At 46.7% G+C, this 26,763-nt stretch overlaps 1 protein-coding gene across 3 annotated transcripts in view; it reads right to left on the bottom strand.

The window, feature by feature from the left end:
* Positions 1-482: 482 nt before the first annotated feature.
* Positions 483-26,763, bottom strand: part of AMOTL1 (angiomotin like 1) — an 88,068-nt gene continuing 61,787 nt past the window's right edge. For all 3 annotated transcript variants that reach the window (XM_082069122.1, XM_082069123.1, XM_082069124.1), the window contains 9 exons: positions 24,585-24,729; positions 23,620-23,709; positions 16,740-16,885; positions 11,378-11,527; positions 9,521-9,711; positions 8,249-8,374; positions 6,168-6,394; positions 4,765-5,034; positions 483-3,487 (listed from right to left, as the gene is read on the bottom strand). In XM_082069122.1, the coding sequence (XP_081925248.1) occupies positions 3,384-3,487; positions 4,765-5,034; positions 6,168-6,394; positions 8,249-8,374; positions 9,521-9,711; positions 11,378-11,527; positions 16,740-16,885; positions 23,620-23,709; positions 24,585-24,729 (1,449 nt within the window). In that variant the 3' untranslated portion in view covers positions 483-3,383. The remainder of the gene's footprint in view (positions 3,488-4,764; positions 5,035-6,167; positions 6,395-8,248; positions 8,375-9,520; positions 9,712-11,377; positions 11,528-16,739; positions 16,886-23,619; positions 23,710-24,584; positions 24,730-26,763) is intronic.

The raw sequence follows: 26,763 nt of genomic DNA on the forward strand, positions 1-26,763 counted from the left end.
AAGGATGTTATAGCAATTAAAAAATACCCAGACCCGCAAGGTATTTACCTACCTCACTCACACTGATCCAACACCTCTCAAGAGGCCCCAGACCTTCAAGAATAAAAAAGAAAAAATAATTGGGACTGCTATTCTTAATGGGAATGCAGGGCTAAAGATCTTCAGATCTTCACCAGAGTGTTTCATTAACTTTCCACCTTCATTTCCTTCAGGTTAAGATAATCTCACTAAAATCCTGCTCTACTTGCTTGGCAAAGCTCTCAGTTAGATCCTCTGCTTTGCAGACCCGCTGATTTTGTGCCCACGTACACCTACCGATGGCACCTGCTGTGGGGCCTTTCATTAACAGCTATGAAAAACAGAGACGCAACCTTAGAGTCCCCGAGGTATCGCTTTTTAGTCTTAGCACGTTGCGTGCAAAGCTGAGAATTGTTTAAGAAGTCCTTTCTTCTCAGGGACTGAATATATTAACACTGGAAAAGTGAGAAAAGAAACATCTCTATACATTTATTATATACAATATTAAGGCACAAGTTTAAACAGCAAAGAATAAGAAATCTTTGGCTGACCAACAATACCAATATTCGCTGTGGGTGACACATAACTTTCATTTTCCCCCCTATGTACAAATAACCCTCCAGCTGTACAACACTGTACACCAACTTCTCTATACAACCAACGACGACAAAAAATGACAGTATTTTACAACTAGTTACCAACATCACCTGGAATGGCTACAGCACAGTTTCCCCAAACACAAAACAGTTCCAAGAGCTGGGAAAACCAGCACGAATGGGAGTTGCGCTGCTCTCCTGAGAGGGGCTGATTTATGGCAGTGATGCTCCACACAAGTCCTGCGAGTGCTCAGGGGAGACCCGCTGGTCCTCCAGACCCTCCCTCCAGGAAAACTGACATCTCTTGAGTTCAACATAATTGAGGAGAATGAACCTTTATTCGAGCTGGGATTCCAAAAGCAAACACGAGTTGCCTACACCGTAGTCTTTAACAAAGTTTCCTATTTGTGACCATGAATCTGAGGCAGCATTGGTTGTAAACAGACCCTGGGATACCAGAAACTGGAGGGACTGTGCTTTCCAGAGGAGGAGGAGGAGGAGGAGTGCTGTGCTCCAGCTGACTTGGAGAAGCTGAGCTGCACCACTACCAAACAGAACTGAAAGCCACATCACACGCGTTGATCCAACACTGTTTCGCTGGACGCCTAGCTGTCTGCCTGTACACAAATTATTAAATACTTTCATCAAAAGAAATAATACAGCTGGTAATAAAATGCTTATGGACTTCCAAGCACCTGGGTATCCTTATTTCTTGGAGAAAAATGATGAAATGAAATATTCACCATCGTTTTACTTGTAGTCCCTTCCTTTGTCTTCCTCCGGCTCCGCTCCAACCACTGACACTCGAGGAAGGGCCACAGAGGTGGGTCAGCGCTGCTGCTGTGCAAGGGCCCAGCTTTTATGCAAACACTTACAACCTTTAAATTAACTTTAGAGAAAAAAATAAAATTATTTTACAAGGCATATATTAAGCCACGTAACATCTTCCAAGGATTTTACACATTTGGTTTCACAATGCAAAGCTGCTAATACTCGAAACACACAGTTTGCTTGCCCACACAACCTATCACTACTTTGTTTAACAAGTGCAAAAATCAGAAAGAGGGCAACACTGACGTACGTCTAATTCTATGTACACACAAAAATAAGTGCATAGATTTAACACAGCAATTTTGTTTGTTTGTTTTTTAAAAAAGAAGGTATCAGCCAGGCAGTATCGAGCGCAGGGCTCTGGCCCCTGAAGGCTTTGAGGTTGCAAGGACTTCAGTTTTCAGCGAAAGCAGAGTTTAAAGTGCCTAGTGTTTCCACAACCAAGGACTCCAATTCCATCCCCACAGGAAGGAGTGACCTTGAGCCAGCTCTGAGCACACAGTTACTTCCAGCACCCATCACTTTTCCACTCTAGGCAGCTTCACTTAAAAGCCCATCACCCTTTTCCACAAAGCCAAGTTCTTCCTAATGTCCTAACAGTGCACCGCAAGGTTCAGGAACTGCAAAGCCAATATAAAAATACCTCAAAGAGAAGAACTTCCCGATCAGCATGTGTAATGCATGAAGCAAACAGTATGCCGTGATTAACACAGCTGATGAGTCGGCTTTCTTACAGGCAGTTGCCACCTCCTACAGAAATCAGGGACTAAGCTGAAAATGGGAAATGTTTCATCCTGGGTAAAACAAGGTGAAAAACTGCAGCTCAGCACAGAAAACAGATGATGCTCATGCTTTGCTCTGCAGTTAAACCCTTCTTGGCTGACCTTACACCCCTTAATGCCCAGTCCCATGTCAGCTTGAATGGCAGGTTTGTATGTTCGAGGGAGGTAGGATTTGGCTGTTGACATTGAAAATAAGGAAAAATCCTGCTCTTGCCACACGCTGATTCTTCCACTACTATGGACCAATGTACAGTTAGAGGCATCTCACACGCAAGCCCAGATTAACTCAGCTGGAAACGCACCTACGCAACCCCTGTGACTGAGCTTTAGCAGGACACGGCCTCTCAGGGAGCTGCTGGGACCCTCCCTTGACTGCCCCTCCCAAAACCTTCCCATCCTTACAAAAGGGATTCCTTCATCAGGGTCCTCCTTCCCCCCTCTGCGTCCATCCTGCATGGGAATTCCAGCCAACAACTGCTCCGACCAAAAAAAGAAGTCTCAGCAAGCTCCGAGGTTGCAAGACACGAATACTTGCATTGTCAATCCAGCTCCAAGAGCAACACTTGTCCAGCCAGGAAAGAGGCACCTGACCTGCCTGCCCAGGAAAACCACACCACAGCACTTCAAACAAATACTTACAAGAACCTGCCGTGTACATCTACGGACCAATTATTCACCAAAATTCAGCAGTGAATAATTTGAGAAATGAATTGATACTGAGGAAGATGCAAGTTTCTCCTGGGTTATTCAGAAACTCCCTATGGCTTCAAAAGAGCCGGGTTTTCACTCCCTGTCCTGGCTGCAGAGAGGCAGGAAAACTGTGCAGTAGTTTGCACGCAGTCTGTAACTTCGCTACCTTCTCTTTACACCAGAAAATGCAGCTTCATTTTCCCTCAACGATCCTCTTCTCATGCCACATTCCATTTTCAACGCCCCTTTCTGCTCAGAAAATCCCAGACGTTCATTTTATTGCTCCTTTTCAGCGCTCTTGACTTCTCGCCTGGTCGAAAGTCCTAACATATCAGATTCAAGCTTTGTTTCAGCTACAAACTTTATCTTTCTTCAAACTCTCAGGGTTAGTTTTTAAGGTTGGCACACCGAGGACCATCTTGGACCTGGCTGTATGCACACAAACCCCAGAGCTGCCGTCCTCTGCTCAGATGAGGACTTCCATCATGTCCGTATCTGGAAACTCGGGCTTGTGGAGCAAGCTGCTCACTCTGCCTTTGCTGTCAGGTGGTTTCCCATGGCTTGAGTTCTCTGCAACGAGAAGAAGGGAAAGTTGGTCTCCAGCACAAATTCAACAGCAAATTGTTCCATGCAAATATAACACCACTTTTTGGGGTGGTGGTGGAGCACATCTTTAACTGCATGTCCTACATACTGAAAACCAAATTTGATCAGGAGGTCAGAACATGTCCTGCTGAATTCCATGCACAATGCAGGTGTGTTGGTTTGCACAGACACCAAGGGCAGGAGTAAAGATGGTATTTAAAAGATACAGACCAAAGTACTTCTTTAGCTGTGGCCCTAGAGAGAAACAGGTCTACATCACTTTACCAAGTAACCACTTGCCATCTGATCCACGGTAGCTCTCCACATTTATGCTCCTATTCTGCATCAGGTACAACATTCAGGACTTTAAAACATCATAAAGGCAGTGGACAAATAATCAGGTAGGTGGTTTAATCTAAAGAGTATAACTTTGCTAGTGGGATGGGCTGAGAGAATGTATGTGGTCTATTATCACAATGTATGACAGATGTTGTTAGATCTTTATCTTCATCATCATAGTTCTCAAAAGTCAAATTCAGGGAGAAGAAGGATTCTAACTGCTTATAAGCAGGAATAGCTTGAAAGGCTATTTTAAGAGTACCTGGAAACAAATTCCAATCTGGATTGCCCAAAACACAGTAATCCACAGTTTCAAGGAATCAGTGATATTCAGCCTTATTAATGATACATGGCATGCTTTTAGAGGGAAGGCAAGATTAATTTGTAAGAAACTGTCTTTTTCAAAATAATGTGTGTAAAATAAATGTCTTGTTTGCTAGGGCTGCAAACCAGCAGGTTCCACCCTTTCAAAATCAATTAAAATTGTATTTCATTAACCCTCCTCCCAATCTTACTTTCTCCTTACTGTTTCTCCAGGTTTCTTTTAAAAATTACAGACCAAATTGTGCCTTTAACCATGGCTTAAGTTGAAAAAAAGAGAAGGGCCTGAGTATGTGAGCAGGTGTGGAGTGTTTTCAAGGTGTGAAACTCTGTAATTTTATCTTTGACAGCATGAATAATTACATTTGTTGGAAACTCTGCCCATCGCAGACAAGCGGAGCTTTATAGAGCCTGCTGAGGGTGAAGCTCTGCAGAGCCAGACCGGGCAACCTTGGAATATTCTCTCCCTACAATTTTAGTTTCCCTGGAGGAACTGTGAAGGCATCACCCCCTCCATCAACACTGGGGTGTCTCTGGGGATCGACCGACAGCCCTTGGGGTGACGGCATTTCACACGGATGTGGGGATCTGGCAGAGCTCACCCAGTTTCTCGCCGGCTGCTCGTGTCCCCGGGGGCCGTGGGGCCGGGCTGTGTGACGGGGTGGCACCCAGCCGCCCACGGCCTGGGAAGGAGGCGGTGGTGGGCCAGAAGAGCTCGGTGCTTTTGTCTGTCTGGGTGCTGCTGTCTTTGCTGCCCGTTTTCGTGTGGGAGGCTGCCGGCACCAGGACAGGCATGCAGGACAAGGCGGGCAGCGGAGGAGGCAACGAGGGGCCCGATGGGACGTCATGGTGCTCCTTCCCCAAGAGCAGCCCTGAAAACACGCAGAGGTCAGTCACATCCCGGCTCAAACGTAAGTGCAGTCCCCTCGTCCGACCCCAGAGCTACAAGACACTGGTCTGGATGTCTCCAGCCCTGTAGTTTGGCTTAGCTTTTCCACTTGATACCATCTGTTGTTGTTTTCCTGACATCCACAAGGTACTTTCCTATAAAAACAGCCTTTTGAGAGCAGCTGCATTTTCCTGCATCCCCTTTTGCACACCCATCCCAGTGGTACCTACACCTGGTGCAGACTTGCATGTCCCCGCTGCCTTCGTCCCCCACGGTCCCACACCACAGTCTGGCACTCACTTCCCATTTAGCTGCCACATCACAGAACCATTTTGGTTGGAAAAGACCCTTAAGATCATTGAGTCCAACCATAATATAAATCTAGCACTGAATCATGTCCATAAGAACCTCATCTATGTGTCTTTTAAACACCTCCAGGGACGGTGACTCAACCACTTCCCTGGGCAGCCTGTTCCAATGGTTCATAACCCTTTCTGTGAAGATTTTTTTCCTAATTTCCAATCTAAACCTCCCCCATCACAACCTGAGACTACTTCCCCTTGTCCTATCACTTGGTACTCAGGAGAAGAGACCAACGCCCTTCATGCTACAACCTCCTTTCAGGTAGTTGTAGACAGTGATAAGGTCTCCCCTCAGCCTGCTTTTCTCCAGGCTGAACAGTTTCATCTCCCTCAGCTGCTCCTCATCAGACTTGTGCTACAGGCCCCTCACCAGTTTCATGCACTTCTATTCAAAGGGATGCTCACCCTCTTCTTTAACAAGGACGTTTTTCTAGCCCAAATTTGTTATTTACTCCCACAAAGTTGCAAAGACCATCTGCATATGTCTGGGAAGATTTGCCCCGATCATAGCTTTCTATAATCAGTACAGAACAATTAAGATGATTAAAAATACAATTAAGATACAATGCAAGATTAAAAATGATTGATTTTTTTTACTTCAGCAGAAGAACAAATCTTCTTCCCATGAAAAGAACTCTGGAAATGAGCCACTGGGGCAATGTGTGCTGTGGCCAGGGCACTTTTGCTAAGCTCAAGCAGAAGGATTAGGATGAAGTGATGGATGAGCCAAAGCTTAACCAAAAACTGAGCTCACCTATGCTTCCCTTCCAGATCTTCTCTTCCTTCTTCTCCTCAGCTATCTGGTTGCTGGTGAGCGAGGTCTGGCGCGAATGCGTGCCTGTAGCAGCGGCAATGGAGGGGACGGACCGAGCCGGTCGCAGGCTGGCGCTGTCGGCTTTCCCAGGGTCTTTCCGCGACCGCTGCTGAAGGACCTTGATCATGGCATCCTTCTCAATTATTTTTGCATGAAGATTCTTTATTCTGCCAAAATATGAATGCTCTGCTTACAGGAGTGGAAAAAGCATTTATACAGGCAGCTGTCCCCACCCTGGGGCAGCAGCCCTGCTGTTCTGTCCCCTCCGGTTTTGAGCGACTCGGACAAGAGCGCTCCTGCCAGTTCCTCTGAGGATAACCATGCACCTTGAAACAGGGCATGTTTCTGGACATTAAGCCAAAAGTGGGAACTATTTTCTGTAAGGTTAGCTACACCCATCTATTGCTGTGGCTTTGCCAACCCAGCAGAAGCAAAGACGGCAGTGTCCTGACGGAGCTGTGTGTTGCTGCCTTCACCTGAACTCCAACATACATGTAATTTCCACCTCTGTAATACATTGGGGCCAAACCTGGAAGCCCTCCCTTGGCAGGCTGAGTTAACCCCGTGATCGGGTCTGCTGTCAGCTGGAGTAAAGACCCGCTGAAGTGAGCAGGAAGGTTCCCTCTGGTTTCTCTACTAGCTGGGCTGGGCTCTTGCTTCTCCCTCACTGCTGCAGAAACGATCAGCACATAGTGTGCAGAGCTGAGCAAAGCTCACTACTTCTCTCATATGGACACCAAAGGCTCTCAAATCACAAAATAATCACAAAATAATAATATGAGACTTTTCTGCAGGAATGATTAACACCAAATAATAAAAAAATAATTGTATATGTACAATAGGACAGCCAGATGACTATAGCTTGACTGTGATGAACAACATATAGTTCACTGCAGCTGGATTTTGTGAAGCAGTTAAAGCTAAAATGCTGCACCTGAAAAACCTCTATGTACAAGGGAGATGGCTAGTGGCTTCACTTGAGCGTTAGTTTTCATAATCAGATGTCTAATTTGCAATGAAAACACAAGATCCTAATCTATCTTTAATGAAGCCAATGGCAAAACTCCATTACTTCACTGGAAGCAGGATTATATTGCACTTGTGAGTCGAAAACAAAAACTAAACCAAATAAAAACAATCACTGATATTTTCCACAAGCAACAAATACACCTTTTTATAAACAGTGTGTGCAGACCGGTGTTTTTGTGGGGAAACCAACACGGAAGAACAGATTTCAAATAGTTGTTCAGTAAAAACCAAGAGAAATACACAAACTTTCTCAAGGGAATTTTACTCATCAAAAGGCCACTTTTCACCAGGAAAAAAATGTCTGGATTAAAAATACTGCCCAGGTCTAATGCTCATTGATCTACATGTCTACATGTCCACTTGTGTGCTGAAAATGAAAACTATCTGCTGAAAATGAAAACAAATGTTACTCTTGCTGACTGCCTGTGCCCAAAATGTTTAGTTTGTATCTTTTTGCTGTTTGTAAATGCATTTTTGTAGTGGTGCCTGTGGTACTACATTTTGCTGGTTTGCTCCCAGCTGCCAATGTGACTGTCAGACAACTTGGATGTGGGAAATCTGGTGTATGTAGGAAGGGCAACAGGCAGTCAAGGAGCCAAGAGCGAGGCGAAGGCAAGCCATCGCGCTGCCGCTGATGTAGGAGTGGGATTACAACTTCAGCTTTTACAACCAGACACGCTTGTTTCCAGAGGGGGATTTTCACTGAGATTAAACAAGCATTCAGCTTCCTCACATGCCAACCTACTTTTAACAGTGGAACAGCCCCTGTTTTCTAAGAAGGTAGTTTTTGGCAAAGAGAAGGTTTAATGGGAACACTATCCAATGACAGCAACTCTTTAATTCCTCTTCTAATGCTGAAGAGCAAAACTAAGCCACACTGAAGCTAAACCCATCCTTTCCAGGCATGCATGAAGGAACAGAAGGGAACCCTGGTTTATCCAAAACCAGCCCAAACCCCACAACAAGCAGGTCTGGCAACGACGGCCCCTTACGTGTACTCCATGTCCTGGCAGCGCCGGTTGGCTTGCACAATCTCCTCCTCCTCCTGCCAGCCCCGCACCTCCAGCGCGCTCTCGCTGTAGCTGCCGTTGCGTGAGTGATTCGGGGCCGAGGTGTCCCTGGCAAAACGGTTCGACACGGTGAGTCGGGCTCCCCAGACCACAGGGGTGGCTTTGCAAGTGAGATTGGCGCTTGCAAAGAAAACCCCAAACCCATGTTAGAAGAGCAAGCTGGTGATGGCTGCCTGTCTAGTAGATGGCTATCTGGCATCGGGTCATCTTGCTACTTTTGGGTTGGGTTCAGTCATTAACACCATTAATTAACTGGGCTGATGGAAGAGCTGGAATTGTGGGTGAGCCCCACAGAGCTAAGAGCCATCCTGAACAACAGGGTCAGACTTCAGAGACACTCACTCACTGCATTTCAAAGGGAAATGTCATTTTAGGATGTTTCAGGGGATTTAGCTTCTAAGAAACGGCGGCGAGAAGTTAATTATCCCGTCCTCTTCATCACTGGAAAGCCTGGCTGCAGTGCCTTGTGTGCTTCTGGGCAACACACTTTTACATGCACAAACTGGAGATAGTCCAGACAAATGCAACAGGAATGGGAAGGGGTTTACACCAGGACATGTGAGGAATTGCTGAAGGAAGTAAGTTAGTTCAGGCCAGGGAGATGCAACAAGGGTTTTCTGTGTCCCAATATTTACAAGGCTGTTACATTGACAGTGATCTGTTGTTTATCATGAACACCTGGGAAGGACAAGAATCAATTGAGGTAATTTGCAGTAAAGAGGTTTAGCTTAGCTATCAGGACAACCTTTTTAACTTGAAGCTTAATGAAATGGGGAAACAGGGGACTTAGGCCACCAAATTTCCCTCATTACAGGTTTTTAAAACTAGGTTAAACAACCACGTTGCATGGTGGGATGGATGCAGGCTCTGCTGGCTCCATCGGTGCGGCAGGGAGGAGGTGTCTTACCTCTGCTGTGCAATTTGGCAGCTCAAGACTTTGCCATTGAGGTAATTGCTTAAGCCTGGTGCCTGGATTTGATAAACTTTTGGACCTAGTCAGAAGGGTAAATCCTGTCTTAACACCCTGTTGTCTCTCACTGGCATGACACCACGGAGAGGTGCGTTAACCCTGGCAGCACAACTCAGCAGGGAAAGGCAAGAAAAATCCAGCCTTAATAAAATATCCGTTCCTTATTACTCCCCCATGCTTTCTGTGGTGAAGAGAGCTGCCCGCTCGCAGCAAAGCCGTCTCACCTCTCAGTTGCAGCTGTGGCTGCAGCGTTCATGGCAAAGTGCCTGATTGTGCTCTCCTCCAGGTACTTCTGCTCCCACTTGGTCATGTCGGCTTCCAGGGCCAGGATCCTCTCCTCCTTCTCCCGCACCAGCTCCATCAGGGCCGGGGCATTGTGCTCCGGGAGGCTGCTGGCCTGGAAGCTGCCCTGTCTCTGCCGGTGGAAACGAGACAGATACTCACCCTCTGCCAAGTACGGGAAGAATACCCTTTTTTCCCACTTCTCTGGAGCACATAAGACATCCCTGTGTCTTTTGACAGTGGAAACCCCTGGCTAAGCCCCTTAGGGTGGAGGAGGACAGGCTGGTTGGCCATGAGTGCAAGCCCAGCACATACTTCTCTGGACCATGCTGACACAAGTAGGGATCCGGCTGCTTTCTTGGATGTGCAGGGATTTTGTGGGATACCCCAAGCCAAGGGAAAAGGCAGGAAAAAAAGCTGGTTGGAAAAAGCAGCAAGGAAGCTTTAAAAGATGTTTTTCTTGCTGGACTTCACCACATATCTGGGTGGTGATCAGTATGGACAGGCAGCTATTACCACAGGATTTATACATAAAAGCAGAGGAAAAAAAAGTTACATGTAACCTAGCTACACGCAACCTATTTAAAACAGCAGCTGGGAAAATACCCTGGACATGGATTTACACCCATTTCTTCTGGCACATTAGTTATCATGTACCCTCAGGAGATGCTTTCTGTGGTGCAGCAGGTAACTTTTCAACTGGAGGGGCAGAAGATCCTCAGGCACTGAGGGGTGGCTCCCATGAGATGCTGACAAGGAGTAACAGGTGTGTAACCCTTTGCATCTACACTGAGGAAAGCACTTATCCAGGCAGGATTTATCCCACTCAGTTACAGGCACTTAATTAAAGCACCTAAGTGGCACAAGTAGCTGCCCCAAGCTCCTCTCACTGCTGGTGGAGAGCGGAGGAGGATGGAGATCTAGCCCTGGGCTCAGCAGAGGGTGGGTGGGATGAGCTCACGCTGGGGAAAGGCACAAAGCTCTGGCAGAAGTCACTAGAAGTAAATGTTTTTTTTCAAATAAAAAATGCAAGAGATTTGTTACACTCCACAGTGCACAGGATTGTGTTAAAGTGGAAATCGTGTCTCAGCAGCACCAGCTTCTCATCTGTGCTACAGCATGAACTTCCACTGGCACAGCAGTTCCTTGGCGCTGCACTAGCACACTGGAGAGAGGGTTGCAGCAGCTGCTTCCATTTTCCAAACCACATTTCCTCCTTCTAGACACTTATCTCCTGCTTATGGGAAACTAGAGATACTAGGGGAAGGCTGCAGCCCTTGCCTTTGGTGCAGTAATGATGTGTTTGGAAGCCATCTTCTGGAAAAGTGCATTACAGAGCAGCCCTTGGGAGCAACGGCTGTGACTCTGCTCCTGCAAAAACCAGCACTTACACTTCAAACATTGTCAAATCCTTGGCAGGAAGGTGATATTTTGGAAGCATGATCCTGGTCTGTAAATGGCATCTTGGGACATCATGACTGCCTGTCATCTTCTCAGTCAAAACCTCTGCCAGCCCTGCACGCTCAGCCTGCAGCGCTCAGTCAAAGGGAGTTTTTTTGTCCTTGCTAACTGAGAGAAGAGAGCTCAGAAGTAAAAAGCTGGGGCATTTTGAAGCAACGTGATTCATGGCAGAGCAATGCATCCACAACCCCATCCAAAGGAAAGGCTTAGGTGTAAAGCTCAACAACCTGAACCAAAAAGCAAGGTGGCACCTGGCAGGACTGCAAGTGACCCTCCCTCTTTAAAAACAACGCCGAAGACCCCGTGCTGGGGTCCCGCACCAACCACCCCGTCCTCACCTGCTGCATCCGCAGCGAGTCCAGCTCCCGCTCCAGACGCGTGCGCAGCCGCCGCTCCATCTGCTCCCTCTTCTCGCAGGCCGCCTGCAGCTGCGTCAGCGCCTGCTGCAGCTTCTCCACCTTCTCCACGTAGGCCTGCTTCCTGCGCAGCTGTGGGGAACGGGGTCAGCACTGCCAGGCACCGCACACCCACCCTGGGCTAACAGGACCCCCGTGCGCTGGCTACAAGCATGGCTTTGGTCATTTGATTCACAGAGTTTCTCCAGGGGAAGGATGGTGCCCCTTTGATGGGCAGGGAAAGGGCACCATGGGCATTGCTAGGGGAGCTCTACCCCTTCCCAATGCTGCCCAGATGTCCTACCCGTCAGGGATCCACTAGCCATGAAACCCCCTGGACATGTCTGAGCAAAAGCCATCATGTTGATGGACACTCTTTGGGCAAGCACACAGGCTGGCCTCAGCTAAGAGGAATCCTGTAGGTTTTATCAACTGGTGACACTCAACACATTGTCTGCACCTGAAGAGTCTCTTTTTTTCAACTTTGTGTATCTGCTCAACACAGGTGGAGCAAGTGGAGTTCCAGCAGAAAGAAATGCTCTACCTGGCTCACGGGCTTGGCCATGCTGATGTGTAGATGTGCTGGGCTAAGGATGACACAAGCATTTTACAATACAGAGTTTTATGGACAGATTGCCTGAGCAGCATACCCCCAAATGAATTTGCAAGTGGATTGCAGATGTTCAGGGTGTTTAGCAGCTGTTCCCACTTCTTCTGGCCTCCTACCATGCCACCGGCACTTGGTGACACCTCAGGGTATTGTGACAGGCAGCCGCTGCACCCTTGAGAGCCCTCAAGGAGAGGAGGCTGCAGACACTGGACATGCTGGGCATCAGCTGCCCCAGGCACTGGGATGGGCATTGAAGCCTGTGCTGAAGTCTGACTCACAGCCAAAATCTGGCACCGAGGAGGGGCAAGCTCACTGGGACCAGGCACACCTGGGTGTCTGCAAGCAGTCCTCGTCCCCAGGGACAAGTGAACACTGACCTGAAAACTGGACCACAGGGCTGTGGCTGCAGGATCTGCCTGCTCTGCCCACCGGCTGAGGTCTCAACCTCAGGAAACCCAGTTCCCCTCTTAACCCCAAAACTTTTGTCATTAATTTTCTCTTAATGAGCATGAATAAATATACCTTTCTAAAAATAACCACCTTGTAATAGAGAAAGCACCAGTGCACACAAACTGAAGCTGTAAACCCCAAAAGGCCTTGACAAACCCCCAAACACCTCAAACCACTTTCAGCTCCCTGCCTCAGAAAGGGGAGGGTGAATCGGTTTGAATGCTGGATCACACTGACTGTGCCAAGCCTCAGTCAGCCGCCACCTGCAGCCTGGGGGTTAATGGGGGCTGCCCGAGGTCATTGCCATGATTACTAACATCATCTTTAGGACTTCTAGTCTCCCTCATTTATTTGTACACTTGCTGTTTGCAACCTGAAGTTTTTAAGAAGTAAACAGAAGGCAGAAAAACGCATTAACCTCAGCTGACACTGGGAAACTAGATAAATAAGAGAGGCTGGAGAGGTGCTGTGAGCTGGCAAGGCCAGGGCTAAAACCATATCCTAGTGACTACCTCGCTCTGAAGTACTTAAATTACTACTGAAATTAACTGCAATGTGGGTTATGATATAGGAGCTATGGCCACAAAATACCTGTGTATAAATATCCAGGGGATGTAGTGAGAAGTTTGCTGCCTTGTTCCTGGGCACACGGAGCAAATAAACACCAGCGCTGGGTCCCTCCAGCTCCGTGGGGCTCTCTTTCACCCACAGTACTAGGGTCAGCCCAGGAGTATCAAGCTGCAAATAAGTTTTTTCTTTTCTTTGTGTGATGCTGATTCAGCTAGGTCCTCACTCACTGATTACAATTATTAAAAAAATCACTTTTTCTTGAAATTGCTCTTCTGCCACCCTAAATCCATCTGTGTCACAGGTGAAGAGAAATATGGGCTTGTTCACAGCAAAAGCAAAGCTTGGCTTAAACAAAGCTCCTCAGCTAGAGCCAATGACTGGCAGCATGAGAGCTCTGCTGTAATCCGGGCTAACGCTTACTGCTCCCAGGGCTTTCCATGAAAACTAACAAGACTATAATCCCCACTGGCCTCTGGCATCAGCATGAAGACTGCATTCCTCGGGGGCTCACAGCTTGGCAAGACAGGCACAGCGGTGGCTTCTTGCTGAATGTGCTATTTTGGCAGTATGAAGGTGCCTGTGCCACCTCCCAGCCGCACCAGTGTGGATCGGAGAGGGGAGGGGAGCTTCCCCAGGGTCCCCCTTGACAGCAGATCTCTGCTCCCCCACATCCTGCCAGATGCTGGAGGGCCCATCTGCATCGCAGCAGCCAGAATTCGGCTTTGCAGCAGCCCTCTGAGCCCCAGTGTTCATGTGCTTGCACACGAGTGCACCTCTGCCGTGTGGGTGAGGCGATGCACACGCATCCACTGTCTTACAAAACAATTTTGTTGAATATTTGCAATGAGACAGTTCCTACATTCATAAATTTACAGGGAGGTTCTTGAGCCAATTCTGACTTCTTTATCAGGCCTGTAGATTCATAAGTGAAAAATTCACCCACACTTTTAAAAAACAAAGTACAAAATGTTGTAATGTAAATTAATGGCCTTGTCAGTGCAATATGCATCTGTAAGGGAGGGGGCCTGCAATCAAAAATACATGATACTAAGCTCCACTACCTCACAGGCACACAGACTCAAACAAAAACCAGCTGGATGGCACCTGGAGAGGGAACCAGTCCATCCTCCCGCTGCAAGGTAGGATCAACTCTTCCTAAAACCTGATGTTTGCCTGTACAATCTGTTTACAGAACCCTTGGGTACTAGGGACTCTACAGCCTCTCCCTGCAAACCACTTCACAGCTTATTTTCCTTTACTGCCAGAAAACTTTTACCCTAATGCCTAATCTGTCTTTCTCTTATGCAATTTAAGCAAATTACTTCTTGTTCTGTTTCCAAATTGTGATCTACTAGAGCAAGAAGCATTTAATGAAACTATTCACAAGATCAGCAAACTTGCCTGAAGACTGCCCTTGTCCCAGGGATTAGGAAAATGAAGATGAAGAAGAGCTAAGGCTAAAAGGGGATGATTGAAGCAAATAAATCTGAGTAAAGATGAGCGGGTCCTGGAAAAATATCTCCAGGAAGAACGTAACTCCAGTGTGAGCTATAGAATATCTTTCTATGTAAATATGAGATTTGAATTAAAGACTGTAAGCGATGGAGAATCCACTATCACCCTAAGTAGGTTCAGTGTTAATTACTCTAACTCTTTATTTCTGGCCTGATTTGCTCAGCTTCAGCTCCAAACACTGCATCTCATTACTTCTTCTTATGTTAAAGAGCAATGTGTAATCTGGCTGACAGCAATCCCTTCTTCACGTTCATGGGCATGGACTGGAGCTCAGCCACCTCTTCACTTCAATTGTTCACACCAAAGAACAGCTTCTGTGCCCCAAATAAATTCTACAGATGTTTTCTGAACCCTCTCCAATTATTCAGTGTCCTAACCAAAGAGTGAACCAGACACACAATTCTAGCAGCAATCTCCTAAATGACATGTGGTGATAATACAACCTACATATTTTTGAATTAAATCCTTCTACTAGCAGGCACTCAGGATAATGTAGATTTACACAGTAAAATCTTATGTTAATTCAACCCCGTAGCTACTGCTTATTTCTCAAGCCTTGACTTAAAAAGCTTTTAAACTTAATTACATTCTGGTGGTAGAAGAAATCTAGGTGGATTTACAAAGCAGCATATGAGGTAGAGCTCTGTTAATAATAATAGTCATGTTTATTTGAGTCATTCTGTGTCTCCTTCAATACATTCTGAATTATAGTCCCTAGCTTGACATGAAGGTTCAAAACTTCAACAGTATCTGCTGTATACATGTCAAATTGAGCTCCAGAAACACTGGAGACAGTTGATTAGTGATTTAGCGATGGAACAGGCCAAACGCAAGGGAAAGGGAGCACAGGAACTTAGGTGCACCCCGGCAGGCACAGGTTACTGCACTTCGCCCAAGCTGTGTGACACTGCCTCGAACAATTAGAACACAGCAGCTGGGATAAAATTCTTTTTAACTCCCCCTAGAATGAAAAAAACAATTGAACACTACCAGGTCAGTGTGGGTTTGCTCAGGCTGAGGGCTCCAACAGACAAAACTCTGGCAAATACTGTTGCTTGACCCTCATATGTTGTCACTCCTGAGATATACTGTCCCCTATGCAAAAGGTTACCAGCTCTAGAACATCTACCATGTGCCAGTCAGGTGGTTTCCACCTCCATTAAATCTCCCATGCCCTGATCAGGAGGTTACCACCTCCATAATATCTACCATATGCTGGGCAGGTGGTTACCACCTCTGTAACATCTACCATGCTCTGGGCAGGAGGTTACTATCTCTGTAACATCTACCATGCCCTAGGCAGCAGGTTATCGCCTCCATAACATCTACCATACCCTGGGCAGGAGGCTAGGAACTATCTAGATGGGAACATTTGCCCCCTCTGCAGCTCCACCAGTCCACAATCCAGAATCTGAGCTCTGATGCCCAGCAGAGGCACATTTCTGTTGGATGTCTAGATAAGGAACTGGCAGCTGCAAAGCTCTTTGAGACAGAGCCCTAAGTCTGCAAATATATTTACTACAACCCAGCAGGCACAAGGTAGCTTCTGACACAGGGCAGCTTCTTACACCACCTGCCTGGAAATCTGCATTTATGCTTCTGCTGCCTTCACTGGTGTGTGCTGAGCAGGTCCATGTTACCTGCCAATACCACACTGACAGTCTGCAGAGGTAAATGTATTTCCTCCCATCCCCTGCATGATGCCGCAACTGCAGGAGCAGGTGTTGCCAGCTAAAACACTCCTTTATTCAGCCACTTTGTAATGAAATGCAAACAGAAAACCTCTAGTTGCCTTTAAGGCAAACAGTGTCAAGTGAATTATGTACAGATTAAAGGTACACTAGCTCCTGTAGCTACCCCAGAGGGACTGCCCCAAATACACTGGGACAGGCAGCAGGCTTTAGCCTAACTAACAAAGGAGCAGTTAAACTTAATGTGATCCTCTTCTTGCTGCTGGGTTTATCTACCAGAGGTAATGGAATTTTGCTTGTTTGGCTCAGTATTTTTTAACTACACATTTTCTTTATAAGAGGCCCAGTGCAAGGGGACCAGGAAGATCTGCCACACCATGGCTAGAAGAGATTCAGGACTTGGATGAAGCAAGCCCTAACCATAAGCCACCACTAGCCTCAGAGGAGAGAAATGTTGGCCGTGCCTCACCTCTTCTTCCAGTTTGATGACCTTGGCTTGCGCGTTGTTTAGGGCCTGGTCGAGGATTTCGATGTGTCTCCGCTGGTCCTCATTGGCAGAGCGCAGAGCTGCCAGTTCCATCTCCAGCTTCTCCTTCTCCTTCAAGTGCTCTTTGTCTGGAAGAGAGACAAGAACAAGAGCTGCTCCAGGAGGACAGCTCACAGACCCCGGGCCACAAGCCAGAGGCAAGCTGTTCCATCCCCAGAAAAGCAAAAATTATGCGAAGCAGCAGCAAGTGAGGCTGTTACAACACACAGCTGAGACACAACTGGCAAAGAGTTTCTACTACCAAGGCTCAGTCCCTCGATGTCCAGCCTTACATGAGCACCAGCAGCAGCAATGAGCAGCAGCCTGGGCTGCATCTGTACTAGCAGAGCTGTGGACCTCAGCATCATCTCAGAATTGTCCATTCTGCTGAACCACTAGCACGTTCCCCAGCAAAATTTTGGCTTGCACCAGCTACTCCTTTCCCACACAATGCCCAGGCCCTGCCTGAGAACAGGCTACGTCAGGGACCGTTTACAGCTGTCAGCTTGGATGCTGCTGCCCTTCTCTAAGGGACAGGAAACGTCAGCCCCGTAGATGTGGGTTGCGCTGTGCCTGTTCCTTTTTACCTGCAAGGATGGAGATTATGAGATACGGAACATGTGAACAAGCCAAATAATAAACACTGGACAGCCTGAAAAATTGAAACAGGGGAAAGCAGCAAGGAAGAATAAGATAGGAATCATCTGATTGGGCTTCCTCTGGCCATGCAGAGAACAGGAGGCCGTGGGAGGGATTTCAGCCCTGTGGGGGCCCTAGGTGACTTTCCAGTCCTGCACAATCTAAGGGTCCAGAGGTTGGTTCTCCCCCACTATTAAATGCCTTAACACATCAGGAGCAAGACTAAAACATGTAGATAACCTCTTGAGCTGAAAAATCATCCCTTTTTGGGATAAGATTTGAAATGACATTAAAAAAAAAACAAACCAAACACAAGCTGACTATGTTCAATCATGTCTTTTTCTTCAGTAACAAATTGCAGGCCCACCACTGACTTTGCTGGCAAGCTGCCTGGGGAAATGCTTGGCTCCAGCTCCCTCCACGCTGACAGAGCCGAGGAGCCATTTCAGGGAACATGAGCATCGCGGGTCAATCCCTGGATCCCTGACATTGGACTGCAAAGAGTTAATGACTGGAGGAAGCAGGGGACAGAGTTTTCATTCAGTGAAATCTGAGATTTCAAAATCTGGCCTTCGTTCTGAATGACAGCAAAAATAGAACACTTGGAAAGCCTCCAGGAAGGAAAATTTCCTCAAAAAATTAATTTGGCATCAATTAAACGTTGTTTTGACTATTGACTTTTTGAACAGAGCATTACAGAATTTATTGGTTCTTAACTGAAGTAAAAAGTTGCTCCAAAAACATCGATATGTGGAAAATCTGCCCCTAACTTCCAGCCCACCCCACCTAAGCGTGACCACTCAAGCTGGAAGCCACACCATCCACCTCCTCCCAAGGAGGGTCAGAAAACTTTGCGCAGCTAAAGCCAGCCCATTTCAGACCTGAACTACCTCCAGAAGGGCCTTATTCTTCCTTAATTACAGGTGGGATGAGAACAGGTTTAATTTACACACTACTGGTAGGTTCCTACAGCGAGGTGAGATACAGACGAACTGAACCATGTGGAACAAGGTGAGCCCAAACCCACCTGGCCATCTTCCCATTTATCCTAAAAGAAGGAAATCAGCACCTCACAAAAAGAAACCCCAGCAAGCAACACCGGCACGTTGGCCGCTGCAAAGCCCACGAGCAAAGCCCAGCAAGTGCTGCACACATCGTGCCACCGACTGCCACCATGTGTTGCCTCTGTACTATGTGGCCTTAATCTTCCCACCTCAGCAAGAAATTTTGTATTGGACATGCAAATCTCTTCTTTCAATGCAAAGACATCTACTTCAATCAGATTCACCAGAAGGAACATTAATATCTATTGTACAGAAGTGTAAATCCAGGCCAATTATCAAGCAGCTAATTTCATTATAGGGTGAAGAAGCTGGAAGATGAATGTCATTTCAGCCCTGCTTCATGCTGGGGCCACACTTGCTGTCCTGCAGATTTGGAACCCATGTGACAGGAGGACAGAACATATAAAAACAGGACTTGGGACCTTCACTCTCAGTTTTCATCTGAGGAACTTGAAGCACGCAGTTTGCTCCACTGCATGCATTATGTTTTCTATTTCCCCCTGAAAGCAGGACAAGGATATGCTGTACAAAAAATGGCCACTGAACCCACTAGAAAGCTGACAAGAAAATTTTACTTAACAGCTATCAACACTTCTCCATACCAGCTTCTCCCTGCAAAATGCTGGAGGTACATTTTATCAGTACTTTCCTATATTGCATTAACTTTTAGTAAAGGAGGTCTTTGTTGAACATGTCTTAAATTCTCTTCAAGTACATACAGGTATCCCTAAAGTCTAAAAATACTGTTCTACTGTGCTACACTTGCATGCATGTTCTGCCCAGGCATGTGCTTTTTACCCAACAGACCCTAGCTAATAACTGCTTCTATTTTCTGGTGGGTCACTGCTACATCCTGTTACTGAACAGTCCCCAAAAGGCTTCTCTGCTGTAGATTACAGCTGTAATCTCACAGCTTTCCACTCACTGCCTCTTACTGTTGTACCTCACCACACTGAGGACATTACACCGACACTCTGTGGCTGGGTAGCAGAAAGAGGAGAGAAAGCCACAAGCCTGCTTGGGTGCTTTGCAAACAAGCTTTTTGAGTTGTCAAGCTGGGTACATACAACACAGGTAGACCAGTCTTGACCCTGCTTTGAAGCAGAAACATTAGACATTCAATCTCTGGCACACCTCCACTATGCTCAGATGTGACCCCCAGCTTTTCACACAAACCTCATGCTTAACAGAATGTTTTGATCTGATCAGTCTTGAAAGAAAACCAATAAATATGTTTTAAAGGTACCATTTACCTATATCAGTTGAATGTGTGCCCTCAAAGCCACTCACAAGTCAACACTACGTTGTAGATAGCACAGGTCCACCCTGCACGCTTCACAAGGAGCAGCTGCATTAACCCCCACATCCCAGCCAAACACCAACGCAGCTCAGCGCTTTCTGCTCCTCCTGCAGTTCTGCTCACAAACAGCAAATTCTCAATAGCTCTCTGGAGTTCAGACCACACCAGCACCAAGAAAAGGCTGAGAAGCTGCAGGAGGTCATGCTTGAGGTGCCTAAGTCATTTTCTGATGTGGTGATTAAAAGGGATTCTGCACTGGCATTAATAATTCCAATCAATTGTAATGTACTTAATTAATGGTTTGGTACATGGTTACTAGTGGTCACTGACCCAAGCAGGTATGCAGAAAGGTTTGATGCTCTGTTGTCAGAAGTCACTGAATCTCCATCAAAACTCGTGATGGCTTTCCTTACCCTACAAAGTATTGCAGGCAGCTTAAGGATGGTATGACTTACATTTGGGACATTTCCATTTGCGTGTCATGAGGTACAAGTCAGGGGAGAATTTGACCGTCACATGTTGAAAACTGAAATCAGATTTCCCACTCCCTTCCCTTCGAAGGGCAAGGGAAAGTCATGCAGAACAGATGTATTTTTCTATATGACACTATTTATTCAGGATGCTGCTCCCTGCAACTATGTTCTGGGTGCAGCAGGCCCCCACCTCTCTGCATGCAGCTCATGGCTGTGAAATGAGAGGGCAAGAAGCTGCCTTTCACTCACTCCTAAAACTTCTGCCTCTGCCTAATTATTTCCTGTCTTAACACCAAACGGCTCTCAGTCTGCCCAAAACCCCACCCTCAAAAACATCTACTGTGAGCATTTTCTTTGGTTGGATTCACTCGATGGGAATGGTTTTTTGCCTGGGCTATTTGGGACAGAGATATATGCACAAGTCATACGCGGCACATCCACTGCATGTTCCCACAAAGGAAGCGGCTCCACCAACGCGCTGCCAAAACTGTCTGTGCATCCCTACTAATGGGTGTAGAGCTACGTGGGTGGGCACAGAACTCAGTCTGCCCCAAACACCTGAAAAAACAGCCCCTTGGAGGAACCCCTGCTCTGACAGAGTGTCTGTAAAGTTCAGAAATCCCAGAAAAAAATGCAAAATTCTCAGACTCCACAAAAAAAAAAATTTACCCATGATATGCTGTATCATAAGGTTTCTCTCTGCCCTATGCCCCTGAAACCATTCTCAGTCTTCCTGCCCTCTCCCTTTCCACAGCATCTCTCAGCCTCCTCTGCCTGGCTCTTCTTCCGCCTGTAAGGACGCATAAGCCTTCATCGGTCACTGCTTCATGTCTTTCCTTAAAAGAACCTTTTCACTGAAAAAACATCATGAAACTAACAGGCTGTGAGTTCTCTCCCACCCCTGATACAGCAGTAGCATTTTCCTTAGGCACAAATGCCTAGCATTTAATACTTGGAGGCATGCGGCCTGGCTTTGCCTACTCTTATTACAAAACTAAGAGTTTTTGTCACCTCCAGTCTCCATCTGAGAGCACACGACACTCTGCACTGTTGCGCTGCTAATGCAGAGCTCTGTGATGATCTGAGAAATGATCCCTGCACGTCCTGCATGGCCAGACTTCTTTTTCAGGGAGTTTTCCCTGTTATTGGAGTTTTAACATAGTAATAATTCTGCATTTGCAGTATTACTAAGGATGAGCGTTAAGAAAACCTCATGAGTTTTAGCTTTCTTTCTTCATCATGAGACTGGCTTAAAAACGACAACTTTTAGGAACCTGCTGATGTTAGAGTGCTTTTATGTAACTTGGGTTGGGGATGTTAAGGGTCATGTTTTCAGGCTGTTTTTCATGAATGTAGGGACTAGAAATCTGCTTTTGCTTTCCTAATGAAAACTGAGATTTGCATTTACTAATCTGACTTAGTAAGCTACCACCCTTAGGGAAAAAGCAAACCTGAGTTTCACGACAGAATTGCAGCGGCTGATGGGAGCACAGGTAGGCATCATTTTTTCTCTTGTTCTAAATAGACTATTTCAGTCTCAGTAGACAAGCACACACATGGCAGTGAAAACAAGCTGCACCCCTTCTCCTCTCAGTTTTCTGCCTGAGCATCCCATTAAAAGACATGAGGAGGGTACAGATCATCCTTGCAACGCCCCCTGCCCGGGTTGGGCTCTACCCCTGGAGAAGACTCACAAACATTAGCATATAAATGCAGTCACTGACAGAGGAATTCCAAGCAAAACTCTTTATGAGCTCTCAGAGGGGTGTTTTAAGCTGGTACCCTGATATCGAGGTCATTACTGCCTGTGCCCCAGCAGCCCAAAGAACATGATTGAAGAGGATCTGCTCCACATGTGCCCATTTTTCTATTCTTGGAAGCACTCTGCATCGCACTGGTAACATTTAGCTCTCTGGTCTAGCCAGGAGACACTCCAAGCATTCAGCCCATCTTACGTGATAGGATCCCAAAAGCTATATTTGTTCGTAAGCTGCGAATTGATAGCAGTAATATGCTGAGAGCATAGTGCAAAATTTTATTGCCAGATACTTATCAGTGGAAGCACAGAGCATGTTTATGTGCTGGAAAATGACTCAAATTGAGTCTATCCTGCAGATTTAACTCCCCCTTTTATATGGGAACACTACCAGGCTGTCTCTATAAGGAGACAGCAAACCCCAGTCTGCAATTTGCACTGTGAAACTTACCGTGTTTGAACTCTTCCCAAGGTTGATAAGACTCACATAGCAATGCTATTTTCTTAACAGATCATCCCCTTTGACTCACAGAAGTATCTACACACCCCTGTGGCTTCTGCTAATATGGCAAAGCTAACACAGTCACGGAAAAGATCATCAGATTCTCTTCTGGTTTGTGCACGCACGCACCAAATTAGCAGCGAAGCTGCTGTGCTGGCACCATCACTGCTGGTTGGAGCTTGGAGAAGGTTCTTCTACATTTGGGGCAGCCAGTGGATGCTGTGGGGCTGGCAGCACGTCATGCTGAGTGGTGTCAAACACCACACTGCTAAAGGAGGTGGCCAGTTCTCCACCTAAGGATTTGCAATTTCAGCTCAATCTTCCAAGGAAGCTCTTAGTCCAAGAAATAAAAACAGAAGGATAAGATGTACATGGCATTTAGCTTTCATGGGATTTAAGCCCACAAAGCAGTGCACAACTCCTAGGTGGTCAAGCCCTTCTAGAAGCATGCTGATGATGCTCAGGATACATGAGAAGCCACACAGGGTCATTCAGCATCCAGCTGCTCGGGTTTTGGTTTGGCCGGTCACACAGAGCCATCAGCACACGGTATGAAAACACTGCAGCACTGTGCTCATCATTACGGGAGCCTAAAACTTGTTGGGAATGGATGTTTTCCATAGCAGTAGAAGTGGTAAAACCTTTGTCTTTTCCATCCTTTATGAAAAGGAGGGTCCAGTTCTGCTCTCCTACTGTTAAGTCAGCCCCTGACACTGACAACAAGTCAGCAGAGGTTGCTCTGGGCTTTCCCCAGACAAGAGAAGAATCTGCTCTAAAAATCATACATCTCTAGAGATGATCCCCACAAGCAACACTTCACAATTTCAGATAAATATTTATCAAAAATAAGCTAAGTTTTGTCACCATTAACTCCCACTGCCAGGTTCTGGTGCTCAGAAAGAAAAAAACCCACAGAACAACAGCCTGAACAATCCAGTCTGCAGCTTAAATAAGTGACGAATTAGCTGAGTAAAAGCAACCCATAAGGATAATATCAATTACTAGCAAAGTATTCACCTCCACTCCAGGACATATATATGTGTATGTGTATATATGTGCGCCTTCAAAGCAGATTCGCACAGTACTCACTCTGAGTGACATAAAGGCCCTCTGTTGACTTATCCTCATGCCCATCGAAGTCTCTGCTGGCTAGCTGCCTATTGGCCGTCTCCAGTCGTTCTGCAAAAAACAGGAAATACTTTAAGTATAAATATATGTATGTCAAATTGTAGGCCAACCAAGAAAATAAGATGCATGCCAGCAGAGCAGTATAAATAGACTCTCTGAAGGAGGACATTAAAATGGAGGCTGACACATACATAAAAGATGAGGCCCTTGACCTCTTCCATGAAGCTGTGTTGTTCAGATTTACAGAAACTGGGGGAAAAGCCTCTGCCATTAGTGGCTGACGTGCCCAGGCAGCTCATCTCTCACCCTGTCCAAAATGCACAAGGCATTTGCAATCTGAACTACCCACCTTTGCGAGGGGGTGGGGGCCTTTCCGCAGCGGAGTGAGGCTGCTGGTGCAGCGAGATGCCCTGGGGGAAGGCAGCCCCTAGCCCAGTGGCACCGATCCCTGGGGATGCCCTAGGAAAGGATCAGTTTTCTGCAGCAGGGGACAGATTCCCCTGGGAAGGGTCTGCCTTCAGGTGCCCCTCTCCTCCAAAAAGACCATCCAGCCCCCTCACACTGTTGCAAAAAGCATAAGCCAGCTTGCAGAAGGCATCTTACTGCCCAAAGACATATTAAAGGACTCCCGTCAAGCATCTGGACAGGTAATAGCTCAAGGTCATAGTCAAAGGCACTGTCTGAAGCTGACTCTCATATTTAGCCAGAAGGTTTCTTTGCAGCTTGGGGAGGTGACAGCAGCTTTGTCTTATGCCAATAAGCAGGGTCTGATTTCTCAAAAAGTTTATCTAAAACATGTGTGAGCCCACTCCTTTGAAGCCTGCTGCTCTGGAGCTTGTGAGACACACAAGCACCACGTGAGACACCAACACCAACACCACATCAACTAGGGGAAAAAAAAACCCACACAGGCAAGTGTAACATACCACGGAGATCCCTGTTGAAGTCATGAAGTCTCCTAATTTCTCCTTCGAGTTTGTTTCTCATCGCTTTGTCCAGAGACTCCCTCTTAGTGGTGGTCTTGACCAGGCCCTCATAAGCTTCTGAAATCCTCTGAATCTCTATTTCAAACTGAAAGGAGAGAGAGCTCTTGTTGAAGTCCATCAGGAATGCATCCCATCCCAGTGTTTGCCCAGTGCGTTTTGATGGGGTGCAGGAGTGCAGGGCAATGCCCATGCCAAGTGCTGCACCAGCCACCAGCTCTACAATGACCAATCTCCTCGGTGTAGAATGGTGCAAAGCCCCAGTGGTGCTGGAGGTTCCTGCAGTGGGGAGCGATTGCTGAACCCCTGAAAATGGCCTGTGGGGCAGCTCGCCACACCACAACCCCCACACCACCCCCTGGCAGCTCCCAAAGGAGCTTGGGATGGGCTGGGATTGATGTAACTGCTCAGTTGTCTTCGCTCTGTGACCAAAGTGCATCTTTAACACCACCCAGGAGGACATGTGAGGGAAACAGCATATTTGCATGGACTCTATTCTTTCCTATAAAGGATTTTAGGAGGTAAGATTTATTATTCTGCTAGACCCTTGACCCAAAACTTGGCTCTAAGCTCCGCATGCCACAAGAAATGTGTTAGGCTCAGCTCTGACCTCACATCAGTCTTAAACTATTGTGGTCTGCTCCTTTCCATTCTTGACCAAAGACTGCTTTATACAAAAATAAACTATAACAGATCAAACCAATTGTTCGGGTTTCCAATCTTAATTTGATCTCCTTGAAATCTGGCAAGCTGCAGGTAGAACATGCAGAGGAAGCCCTTAGCAGTGAGCTTGCATCTTAAGATACAAACCCAAAAAACTGACAGGATAGTGCCAGGCACCATTATTGCTGTTCAGGACAATCCCATCCAGCTCTTTCAGTAAGCTAATGTCTTGTTAAGTGCTCGGCTGAAATCATCGCTGCAGGAATGATCAACACTGATGTGGGAATCTGCTCCTGCATGCCTAGCCCTTGTGTTTGTGGAGAAAAGCTTGATAATGTGCACAGGCTGGAAAACCAAGAGATATATATAGCCTCCCACATACCTTTCTAAATCTGGTGCTTTTTGAGCCTCTTGAAATCACGGGTGGGATGGATTAAGTGATTTGTGAAGCCAGGGCGCAAGCTCACCTCCACTTGCTGTGGAGACAGATCCCTCTCCAGGGCTCCTTAAGATTTAGGTGTAATTTGCCACCTGCAGCACTTGCAGAATAAAAGCTCCAGGGATGCTGCAGCTGTCACCCCACTGTGTGTGGAGAAACCGGCAGCCTGGACCTGCACTTCTCATGACACCAGGGCCACTCTGTATACGGCCCATGGGCACCCAGTACCTCCCAACCATGCACCGAGCACAGCCCGGCGGAGCCATGATGGGGAAACCCAGTTACCTTTCCCCGTTTCTGCTTTCAGCCAGCTCAGGCACAAAAGCTGAAACAAGTGGCGATACACAAAGCTGCGACACCAGCAGCCTTGGATTAGTACATGGCTGGATAACACATCACCTGTCTCACAACAGTGAGCTATTTCACACACAAACAAGATGCTCTCCCACATGCACGACATTAAAAGGTACCATATATACATTAGTTCTCAGCTGACAGTTCTCCACAGCTCCAAGAAGAAGATGACCTTTTGAACACTCCTTATTGGGTGAACTGCAAACTTAGTCAGATTATTCTGACTTTCCATTTAGGTTTTGTTGTTGTTGTTGAGGTTTTTTTGTTTGGTTGGTTTTAAAGCAGGAGCTCCAGGAAACCCTGTTACATTTTTCTTTAACCACACCTAGAAAAGCAGGTCCTGCTTGCCCACCTTTCTGGTGCATGGCCAGACACCAAGCATGTTCCCACCATGAGGACAGTACACTCAGAGGAACGCTGCATAAATCCAAACCTGTTTGAAAGTCTGACTGAACCTTACTGTGATTTAAAAAAAAGTCAATGAGTTTTATTTTCCCTCATAGGCACAGCAATGCAAGCTTGTACAAAGCCCCACTAAGAAGTCTGAACTCTTTTGAGAAAATCACTGTGTGCAGTTCTGGGCCCCACAACTGAAGAAGAGTGTGAGGTCCCTGAAGGCATCCAGAGGAAGGCAACAAAGCTGGTGACCGGGCTGGAAGGTGCGTC

Source organism: Streptopelia decaocto (assembly GCF_964273445.1).
Source record: "Streptopelia decaocto genome assembly, chromosome: 1".
Taxonomy (NCBI): Eukaryota; Metazoa; Chordata; class Aves; order Columbiformes; family Columbidae; genus Streptopelia; species Streptopelia decaocto.